At 37.2% G+C, this 12216-nt stretch overlaps 1 protein-coding gene across 2 annotated transcripts in view; it reads left to right on the top strand.

Annotated features, from left to right (window-relative positions):
- The window catches only part of nkain4 (sodium/potassium transporting ATPase interacting 4), an 81076-nt gene that overhangs the window by 64040 nt on the left and 4820 nt on the right, over window positions 1-12216 (top strand). The window contains exons 5-6 of one of the 2 annotated variants that reach the window (XM_051880372.1): window positions 523-583; window positions 10567-10651. In XM_051880372.1, coding sequence (XP_051736332.1) covers window positions 523-583; window positions 10567-10651 — 146 coding nt within the window. The remainder of the gene's footprint in view (window positions 1-522; window positions 584-10566; window positions 10652-12216) is intronic. The other variant, XM_051880373.1, reaches the window with a different exon arrangement.

Below are 12216 nucleotides of genomic sequence, written 5' to 3'. Positions count from 1 at the left end.
GTACTCAGATAACCTACTACTTCCGGCGAGATTCTGAAGAGCGCATTCGATGGACACTTTATTATCCAATGAGGCCATGGGGGAGGGGATTTGTGAATGGCAGTGAAGTGACACCACTGACGCTGGTAGGTCACATGACCGTAACAACATGGCAGATGTAGTATGTCTGGATTACATTCATACTATATAGAACGTTCTTTATTAACGGTCGCTAAGTTCAATTTCAAATGTAGTACTTACTCAAACAGTACGTGATTTCGGACACACCGATGATCTCCCCTTCATAAGGTTTGACTCTTTTGACTTGGGCCAGTAATCAAAGACTAATAACACCCTGGCAACCACATACATCACCCTAGAATCGTGGAGGTTACACTAGCACAGGCAAACAAAGAAAGTTATTCTGACATCAGGTGAAGGCATGAGCTGAAAGTGAAATGTGAAAAGATAGTTCAGTGAGCATGTCTGCCTGTCTTTCCACTCTTTTTGCTGTGTCTGACGTGTTTGTGTTTGTCTCCTCAGCTGCTGGGTTTCATCTACGCCTGCTACGTCATCAGTGTCATCACAGAGGAGGAGGACAGCTGTGAGTATCTTCACTGTCTCTCTCTCTTATCTCCCATCAAGCTTGTCTGTCTGCTTGGCAGTAGTTCTGCTGTTGTGGCTGATATCTGTCTGCTCAGGTCAAAAAGTGTGTGTGTGTGTGTGAGAGAGAGAGAGATAAGAGAAAAACTTTAAGTCTGTCCAAACAACACATTCTTTCTTGTTTATGTGTCTAAAACAGATAGTTTATCAATTTTATTATGAAGAAATGTGCTTGTTTGATTGTATTCTTCAGAAGATGATGGCTCTGTGTCCTCCTAGCTTTGTTTTGAGAGAATATATCTAAACCAGATGAATTATCAATGTTGAAGAATATGAAATATTGATGTAAAAAAACATTTTGGTCCATGGGAATGGGACTACTCAGATATACCCTGTAAGAAACACTGTATTACTCAACTTGCTTTATAAAATGGTGTGTGTGTGCGTGTAAGTGTGCCTAAAAAGTGGACTTTGCAACATACAAATGTGTTTGCAACATAGGCTCAATGCAAAAACTTGCCTCTACCTATATATATATATATATATATATATATATATATATATAAAAATAAAAAATATATATATATTTTTTTTTTTTGCAAAACTCCAAAAATGTACCTGTACATATAATCCACTGCAGTTTCAAGCTGAAATGAACACTACAATTTTATTCCTTTTCGATTAATAAGACTTATTATCATGCAGTTCCTTGCACAATACTATGTTTTGACCTCAAAACACTTTACCATAGTGCTTGATTTGTAAACTAATACGGTCTGATGTTTGCATCACATAATCAGCACCATATGTGAGTCTTATATAAACTTGCTCAGTAGCTCCCCTGGTACAGCATTGCACTTGCAATTTCAAGCTTTTGGTGAGTCTCTTGAAACACGAGTCATGATAAAAGAGCTCAAAGGAATGGGGCAGGAATGAAATGAAAGTGGAATGCAAAAACGCGCAATGGTCAAATACATCCGTCTAGTGTGTGTTTGGAATAGAAAAGTAGTGCAATGATTGTGTGTTTACATAGAAAAACAATGAAAAAGTCCCGCAGTGGAATGCAAAAATGCGTTTTATGTGAAGCGGCCCAGGTGGTCTGTAAAATATGTGGTCAGTCGGTTCTAACCAAGGCGGAAAGCTTTTCCATCTCCTGAAAAGGTACCATCCCAGCGACTGTATGTGTGTGTGTAAAATTCTTGGAAAATGTCAGTACAGACAAAGATAACCAATCAGATTAAAGTTTGGCAGATCAAGAAAGTGCTTTCCAGTGCTGACTGTTAGCAGTGATTCATACTGTTTTGGAATTTCATTCCTGGATCGAATAGGTCCATAGGAATGCACATAAATTCAATAAAAAAAAAAAAATAGTGTGCAGTGCATAAACACAGTGAATATTTGCTCTTGGCAGAATAGGCTAAGTGGGAGAGGACCAGAGTGAAGCCCAGGGGACGAGATAAGCCACTGCCCTGTTTGTACAGGGCTAAACATCAGCCCTCCACTGACTATTAATGTATTCCCCTGTTCCAGAAAAGTAGGAGATACTGTTCTTTCGTTTACCACCACTGAACTTTGCCCGTAGGGCTATACCTCGCTGACAGGAGGGATTGGACTGCACTGAAATAATCTACTTTTATCCTTTACAGTCACTTCCTGTTTGTCTTTGTTTTCTGATGACCCTTGAGCGTCATCACTCAACAGGAGGTTGTGTGAGTTTTTGTGTTTTATAGGCAGTGCACATGTGCTCGGGTGAACTCTGTATTTATGCTCTGACAAATTGACCAACATTAAAGTGATTATAAGTGCGCAGAGGAACATTTTATTGCTTGGAGGTTGATTCATAACCCAGGGGATTTAAAGACCACATGAAATCAAAATGGCCATTTGGTGGCCTGTTAGTTTTGAGGCCATCTGTCTGTTAGTGCAAAATAAACTTTTAGCACATGTGAGCATATAAAAATTACAATCTTAGAATCACGAATTACAATCGCCCATTTGTCCAATGAAATGTTCTCTAGAATGAACATGTTCTTCAACTGATTCGCTATCGTAGTTACTTGTGGTTTTCAGTCATGCTAATGCTTTTTTTATTTCCTTTTCCAAACAAGAAAGAAAGTTGTAAAGTAAGTAACTTAACTACATTTTCAGTACTTAGCATAACCTTTGTTTAACAGTAGCTTTATCCACATTTTTTTATAACGTAGGAGTTATAATGCATGGCTGCTTTTGACTTGAATGCATGTTAGCCGCTTCCAGTTATTTCAGCTGTAAAATTAGAAATTGCATGCAAACTGGTATTTTTATTATAATTCATTATCATAATCCTAATTATACTAGTTTGTTGTGCAAATAGTTTTACTGTTTACTGCTCTTTGTTATTCTTCTTAAAGGGTTAGTTCACCCAAAAATGAAAATTCTATCATTAATTACTCACCCTCGTGTCTTTCCACATCCGTAAAACCTTCAATCATCTTTCGAACAGAAAATTAAGATATTTTTGATGAAGTCTGAGAGGTTTCTGTCCCTCCATAGAGATCCAATGCAACTACCACTTTCAAGGTCCAGAAAGGTAGGAATGACATCATTAAAGTACTCCATGTGACTCCAGTGGCTTAAACTCAGTTTTTTGAAGCGACACAAGTGCTTTGTTTGCGCAAAAAAACATAATTTACCACTTTATTTACATGCGTCGTGAAGCTCTCGTGAACACTTGCGCATGTGCGTTGAGTTGACCCGTGAATCTGAACACAACACGCATGCGTCGTGAAGCTCTCATGAACACTCCCGCATGTGCGTTGAGTTGACGCGAGTCTGAACACAGCACGCATGCGTCATAATGCTCTCGTGAACACTCGCGCATGTGCGTTGAGTTGATGTGCGAGTCTGAACACAACACGCATGCGTCAATGCTCTCGTGAACACTCGCGCATGTGTGTTGAGTTGATAGGTGAGTCTGAACACAACACGCATGCGTCAGTGCTCTCGTGAACACTCACGCATGTTCATTAAGTTGATGCGAGTCAGAACACAACACGCATGCATCGTGATGCTCTCGTGAACACTTGAGCACGTTCGTTAAGTTGACGCTTCATAAAATTAAGGTTAAACCACTGGAGTCACGTGGAGTACTTTAATGATGTTTTTCCTACCTTTCTGGACCTTAAAAGTGGTAGTTGCGTTGGATCTCTTTGGAGGGACAGAAAGCTCTTAGATTTCATCAAAATGATCTTAATTTGTGTTCGAAAGATGAACGAAGGTCTTACGGATGTGGAACAACATGAGGGTGAGTAATAAATGACAGAATTTTCATTTTTGTGTGAACTAAACCTTTAATTACCTATAGAGGCTATTTAATCGGAAATATTGCACATTCACAGAAAGTGGCTTACTTCTGTGTTGATAAAAATAAGATGAATAAGTATCAGACTACTTTTTCTAACCATTAGTATGTAGCTTGACAAAATGTCTGATTCATTTTAGTAAATTAATTTGTTCATTATTGGTTGATATAAATGATTTGATTTAAAATTAGTGACTTTTGTAGTAAACAAATAACACTTTAATTTTATTACGATAATTTTATAACATAATAGTTTGATAAATGCTGTTTTCATCACTGTTTTTTTATCACACATAATATCAGTAATTTTTCAGGCGGCAGTAGAACAAGCTGACATTTCATAGCTTTCATAGCATCAATTGCTTGTGAAGGAAGTGGCTAGAAAGTGTTTGAAAGTGTCCTCATTGCTTTCATATGTGGAACAAGCTGTCAAGTGTGGTTTTGCAGGTCTGTGACATAAATTACAGACTTTTGGGTATTGAAAAATTATGGAACATTTCAATGGAAATATGTCAGGAAAGAAAACTCATTAAACCATTTCATGGGGTCTTTAATGGACCTCCCAGTTATGTTCCATTACAGCATCAACTTTGCCTTAGATTCTGTATTTCTCCTAAAATATGTATTTTAGGTACCTTAGGAGATTATCGTTAACTTGTGGTTGTGGGGAAGTTAGAATTTTTAGGCTAAAGAACTTTTTCCTTTCCTCATGCTACATTGGAGTTGGAAGTATGAGGATGTGTGTGTGTGTGTGTGTGTGTGTGTGTCTATTTTGTATTTGCAAAGCTGTGTGTGGTTCATTTACACGCTCATTTGAAGTGGAGGATTTAATTTTCTCTACAGCACTTCCTTGCCTCTGAAGTTTCCCTCTTTCTGTTTCTCTCTTTTTCCTCCCTCTCTCTCTCTCTCTCTCTCTCTCTTTCTCTCTCTCCCTACAGGTGATTTGAATAATAATGTGTCAGGCTTCATTTTTATCATTGATTATTCTTCTACCTTGTTCGCCCTTCCTTCTCATCTCTCTCACTCTTTCTTTCTGTTTTAAATGACTTGCATCCATAATTAGTTTGTAGTCACAGTCCCACTGTTATCGTTGGCTCATTAAAAGCAGCAGCAGTCACTTGTGTGAATCTAATCTAATAACAGCGGACAGGTCGGCCCAGCCACCAGCTACAGGGACGCGTGGGCTCTTGGGTATTGATCTAAGCCCGGATCCTGCCTTTACCAAAAGAAAACGCAAGCCTGGCTCGACATCAGAGCAGGAATGGGAGAGAGAGAATGTGTGTGGCACCTCGAGTGTCTGGTTGGTTATCAGCGCTGAGCAGATTCCTATGCAGACTCAAAAAAGAGCTGGTTTTTATGAAAGTGGGTCAGAATAGTGTAGCGCTGAACGTTAGCATGAGCGCTTCCCCAACGTGTGTTACACTATCCAGAGAGAGAGAGAGAGTCAGGTAAAAGCAGGACACAGAACAGAGAGACGGGTGTCTCAGAGACACACTCACAGTATAGAGTCAAAGAGAATTTGTTATGTGAGTGCTGGATTTGTCTTATTGCATGAGCTCTGTCTGATCTCTACCTGTGATGCAAAGCAAAACTGGCACCTAGGTTGTGTTCAAAATCCCTTATTCACTATTCCCTAGTCCACATATAGTCCCCTTAAAGGAGTGAATGAAAATGAGTGAGTGAATTCGAACACTGAGTGTGCCGGAAGGGTTGTTGCTTTTACATAGTTTGTGCTTGCTGTTTAATAATGATTTGGAACTTTGCAAACTGGCTCCAGTAGAAATGAAAAGATTTATCTTGAACTCTGTCATGGAAACTAGCATGTGTAAACCTTGATTAAACTATTTAATAATCTATTAAAAAGGAATATGCTGTAGCCACATTGCACAAGCGGGCACCATCTTTTATTGTGGTGCATTATGGGATTGAATGAGATTTCGGACACAGCCCAAGTCTCTATATACACTATACTAATCTGTTGTTTTTTTTTTTATAAAGATGATTATAATTACCTCAGACTAACCGTAAGCTTTTTATTTATATACACAAGTATGGGTTCAGTAAAGATACTTTTAATACTTTTATTCAGCAAGAATGCATTAAAAGTGATAGTAAACACATTTATAATGTTACAACATTTATATTTCAAATAAATGCTGTTCTTTTGAACTTTCTATTCATCAATATGAAGCAGCACAACTTTTTTCAACATTGATAATAAGAAATGCTTCTTGAGCATCAAATCCTCATATTAGAATGATTTCTGAAGGATCATGTGACACTTAAGACTGGAGTAATGATGCTGAAAATTCAACTTTGATCACAGGAATAAATTACATTTTAAAATGTATTACAATAAAAACAGTTATTTTAAATTGTAATAATATTTCACAATATTGCTGTTTTTACTCAAGTCAAATAAATGCAGTCCTGAAGAGCATAAGAGAGTTCTTTCAAAAACATTTTAAAAATCTTAAATGGGATGTTCTTGATTTCAGTCATTCTAACATTCAGTTAAAGCTAATCTTTAAAAACATAAATAATGTAATAATCACACTGTTAAATGTAATCTTTAGCAAATGTCAAAATAAATATCCATTTTTATTCTGTACATTATGATGTAGTGATACCTAATTCACTTGCAGAATTTAGATGGCTAGTTTTAGTTTAGTGTTTTATTGTTTTTATTTCTTTATAAAAACTTGCAAAAATAGTATACAGTTTAATATCATTTACCATTGACCATAACATGAAAATATTTGAATATCTCCGCATCCCTAGACAATATAGGCAGTTCTGTGGGGAGACTCACTCAACTGAGGCATTTTCACAGCATTGTGACCACTATTCGTTCCACCCACCTCTCTTTTTGAAAATGAATTGCAACCGCGGGTACGTTTTTCTGAACAGTTGTGCTATAGTTCTCCTCCTCCTCTCGCTTCAGCTTCATCTGTCTGTATGCTTTCTCCACCACAGAAACAGTCTCCACAGGAAAGAAGTCTTTATGGCTGCTAGAAACCAGTATAGTTAATCATATCACACAATTCTCCCTGGCTGCTAAAATACATCCACTGACAATACAGTAAACAATACAGTTTGCGATTTTACTTTTAATTACTAAAAAGTACATCACCCATTACTGACATTCTGTCTTCTGTACCAATGAGCCGTGAGAAATCATTGCCATTTTTTTTTTGTTCATAGCTTAATTTAATTCTGTTATTAAATGTTAGAAATGCCATTCCTTTATGTGTTAGAAGTTGATCTTTATTTTATTATTTTATTTTATTATTTTGTAGTGTGTGCCTTTGGCTGTCATGACCGCTGTTGAGTAAGTTGTACTGTCTTAAAGTCTTTAATCATGTTTAGTTTTCACAACACTTTTTTCCCCCTAAGTTTTTTGGGAAATGTTTGGGTTACACTTTATTTCGATGGTCCACTTTAGACATTCTAGCTATAAGCAACTTTGCAACTGCATGTCAACTAACTCTTTTTAGAGTATTAGTAGACTGCAGTAGACTGTTAGGTTAAGGTTAGGTGTTAGGTTAAGGTTAATAAGTTGACATGTAGTTGCAAAGTTACTTAAAGTTAGTAGAATGTGTAATGTGGACCATTAAAATAAAGTGTTACCAATTTTTGGACAGCCATATATTTCATATTTCATCATAAACACCTGAAAGTGGCTTGTACCGTGCAAAATCTCAGTGGTGGTTTGCCCTGGAAGTGTGTGTTTCACACTGTAAGTACGAGTGAAGTCGTCCATTTGCTCCTGCCTTCCCAGCATTCCACACATAGCAGCACAGCTCATGGTCTCTGGAGCTCCACGGATCCTGCGAACGCTAATGACACATTATGAGCTCAAAGCCTGTCGTTTATGATAAACAACCAGCTCTGCTATTATCAGGCCTGCTGTATGTTCAGTGTACGTAAACATGGAGGTGAAATTGCTCCTGAGATTGCCTTCTGTTGCGCTTTTATGTATTGACTGAAATGTTTGTTTGTGCTTTCATGAGTCACAGCTGAAACACATGTTCACTTACACCTACTAAGTATACACTAAAATGTGTGCTCCACTGGTGCACCATCATATTGATCTTGATACCGCAGATCTTTTTTCGTGTACTGTGCTTTTGAACAAGTGTTAACATCTAGCTAAAGTCATTAACCTTCATTATTACACATATATTTCTTTGTATGTACAAGAACACACATTTTTGTTCATGAAGGAAAGAATTAATAAGGGTGAATGAACGATAAGATAATTTTAGTTTAGGGGTGAACTATCTCTTTAACTCACAAACTTTCGTAGTGCAGTGGGTTGTGGGTAACAGATGCATATTTCAAAACTCCCAGCAGAAATCATACATCATTTACACACTGTTTTCAACCTACTGTGCATTGGGGCTCATTTTAATCTTGCATACTTGTTTATATTTAAAATAGGTGGTATTGGAATTGGGACGCAGGGAGAGTCTCTCCCTTATTTCTTGCTGTATATCAGTTTGAAATGAGAGAGTGTGTTGAGTCTGAATGAGGCCTGACATCTGATCATGAAAATCACTCATTCAGAGACCTGTTATTCATTCCTGTGTGTGTGTGTGAGAAAGAGTAACAGTAAATAGAGTCTTGTACATGTACACAGAATAAAACTAGACTTGAACTTTGTGTGTGTGTGATCCTAGTTAAACCATACATTATGGGGGCAAAATGTCCCCACACAAATAGCAATATCGGAAATCCTTGTCCTTGTGGAGACCTTTTTTGGTCGCCATGAGTAAAACAGCTTATACAACCCGAATTCCGGAAATATTGGGACGTTTTTTAAATTTGAATAAAATGAAAACTAAAAGACTTTCAAATCACATGAGCCAATATTTTATTCACAATAGAACATAGATAACAAATGTTTAAACGGAGAAATTTTACACTTTTATCCACTAAATGAGCTCATTTCAAATTTGATGCCTGCTACAGGTCTCAAAAAAGTTGGGACGGGGGCAACAAATGGCTGAAAAATGAAGAAATTTTGAAAAGATTCAGCTGGGAGAACATCTAGCAACTAATTAAGTTAATTGATATCAGGTCTGTAACATGATTAGCTATAAAAGGGATGTCTTAGAGAGGCAGAGTCTCTCAGAAGTAAAGATCGGCAGAGCTGTGAAAGAGTGCGTAAAAAGATTGTGGAATACTTTAAAAAAGATGTTCCTCAACGTCAAATTGCAAAGGCTTTGCAAAACTCATCATCTACAGTGCATAACATCATCAAAAGATTCAGAGAAACTGGAGAAATCTCTGTGCGTAAGGGACAAGACCGAAGACCTTTATTGGGCCCTCAGATGACACTGCATCACTCATCGGCATGATTGTGTCAATGACATTACTAAATCGGCCCAGGAATACACCCAGAAACCACTGTCGGTAAACACAATCCAAAGTGGAAAAGTGTTCTATGGTCAGACGAGTCCAAATTTGACATTCTTGTTGGAAATCACAGACGCTGTGTCCTCCGGGCTAAAGAGGAGAGAGACCTTCCAGCGTGTTATCAGCGTTCAGTTCAAAAGCCAGCATCTCTGATGGTTTAGGGGTGCATATATGCATACGTTATGGGCAGCTTGCATGTTTTGGAAGGCACTATGAATGCTGAAAGGTATATAAAGGTTTTAGAGCAACATATGCTCCCCTCCAGACAACGTCTATTTCAGGGAAGGCCTTGTGTATTTCAGCAGGACAATGCAAAACCACATACTGCAGCTATTACAACAGCATGGCTTCGTCGTAGAAGAGTCCGGGTGCTGAATTGGTCTGCCTGCAGTCCAGATCTTTCACCTATAGAGAAAAATACGTCAAAGATGACCACGAACTCTTCAGCAGCTGAAAACCTATATCAGGCGAGAATGGGACCAAATTCCAACACCAAAACTCCAGAAACTCATAACGTCGATGCCCAGATGTCTTCAAACTGTTTTGAAAAAAAGAGGAGGTGCTACACCGTGGTAAACATGCCCCCGTCCCAACTATTTTGAGACCTGCAGCAGGCATCAAATTTGAAATGAGCTAATTTTGTGCATAAAAGTGTAAAATTTTTCACTTTAAACATTGGTTATATTATCTATGTTCTATTGTGAATAAAATATTGGCTCATGTGATTTGAAAGTTTTTTAGATTTCATTTTATTCAAATTTAAAAAACGTCCCAACATTTCTGGAATTCAGGTTGTAAATCATAGTGATGTTTTTTGAAGGTGTAAAAATGCAGAAAGTTTTCAGTTATTGGTAGGTTTAGGGTTAGGGGATATAATATACAGTTTGTACAGTATAAAATCATTATGTCTATGGAAAGTCCCCATAAAACATGGAAATCCAGTGTGTGTGTGTGTGTGTGTGAGTGTGTGTGAGAGAGAGAGCATATCAAATCTCATGAGACGCTGTTCATTGTTAATAATTATGTCTAATTTGTGTAAATTGTCGTGTATATTCCAGTGTTAATGTTCACATTGATTCATATTTCTGTCATGCATAATGTCTGTTCATGTTTTTTTTTATATCAAGTGATTATCATTTCATGTTTCATTTGTTCTCTTCATGGCTCATTTTCCGGTTTCATTCCTTTCATTCTTTAATTTCATCTTTTGTTTGGTTTTTCAGTTGATTTTATTGGTGGATTTGACCCATTCCCACTCTACCATGTCAATGAGAAACCATCTCATCTTCTGTTAAAGCCCGTGCATCAGTAAGTACCCGTGTGTGTGTGTGTGTGTGTGTGTGTGTGTGTGTGCGCGCAAAATCTGACAAAACTTCCCCTTGTGGACAATTAGAAATGTCATCAGTTTAAAAATCATTTCATTAATGATGTATAAGCATATAATGAAATATAAGCAGTATAAATTATAAATAATAAATCTAAAATTTTAATTAATAGGTTAAAACTCTTAAAAATAAAGGTTACAAAAGTAGGTTTTCACAGCGATGCCATAGAAAAAACCTTTTTGTTTCCTCAAAGTACCTTTCAGTGAACAGTTCTTAAATGAACCATTATTTTCTTAGTGTGAAGAACATTTTAATAATCTGAAGAAGCTTTTTTCCACTATAAAGAACATTTTGTGCAAGGGAAAGATGTTAAGAGTTAAAGGAACCATCAATGCGAATAAAGAACCTTTATTTTTAAGAATGTGCGAATGTGTCACATCACATGGTCTGTGTGTGAGTTAAATATAATTGATCCTCTTACACTTGTCCCTGCTTGCCCCTTATCTGAAGCATTAATTAAAGTTAGTTTTCTTTTAATTAGTGTAAGTTCTTAATTAGTCCATTCATTAAGCATTCTGATCTTCTCCAGTGAGGGATTAGTGAAACTGTCTGCAGCTAAATCCAACAGTAAAGAAGTTTTTATATAACTAGGACCATTTTTTTTGTATTGTTATTGGCAAATAATACATGTGGGCTGTTCGTTTAAGCTCTATAAGTGTGACATGAAAAAATGGCAGTCTGTTGATGTGATTCCAGGTTAGATCTAATTTTTTAACAAGAAAACTACACCAGCACAATGTTTATGTGCTGCAAAACCAGCTAATGTCAGATCTTTTTTTAAACGCTGGCAGCTGGAAGCGGCACAATGTTTGGTCGACTTTCCTCATACCTTTATCATTAGTTATGTGCCAACTAGAATAATAGCATCTTCTGAAGAAATAATAGTCTGTGTTACTTCACTGGACAGGCCAGACTACTGAAAATGTTAGTGTAAATGTGTGTCATGTATTCATCAAGCTAGAAAGTTGTGGAGCAAGTCATTTTTGTGGTTTAGTTTTAATGATGCATTTTTTGTCTGGGGAATATGTAGGCGTGTGATCTCCTTTCTGCATACTACCTGCTGCTATACCCTGGATTTTACGTGTTTTTATCTATTCATAAGAAGAATATGGATCAGTGCAGTGGTCCCTCTGAGACCGGGCATGGCCTCATTTCAATAAGCCTTAAATTATGCAGGATCTGTAATGAGTGTGTGCAGAAGAAGCCTTCTCAATATGTGCACATGGAGGTGCTAAACACATTATATTTGCCCCGGGGACATTTTTCATGACAGTTTAATCAGACTAGTTGCAAATGAGAGAAGTACTTGTCCTGTCTCTAGATGTTTCACAGTCTCAAGGAGTTTAATAAATCACCCAGCAGGTGTGTGTGTTTGTGTGTGTGTGTGTGTGTGTGTGTGTTTGCAAGTAAGTTTTAACTTCTAATACTGTAATTAGAGGTTGATTGAAAGTGGATTTTGCAGATACAGATGTCTAAGGTGGGAAACTA

Source organism: Ctenopharyngodon idella, chromosome 22 (assembly GCF_019924925.1).
Source record: "Ctenopharyngodon idella isolate HZGC_01 chromosome 22, HZGC01, whole genome shotgun sequence".
In the NCBI taxonomy this organism is placed as follows: Eukaryota; Metazoa; Chordata; class Actinopteri; order Cypriniformes; family Xenocyprididae; genus Ctenopharyngodon; species Ctenopharyngodon idella.
Note: the sequence above shows the minus strand (reverse complement) of the source record. Positions and strands in the feature narration are given on the sequence as shown.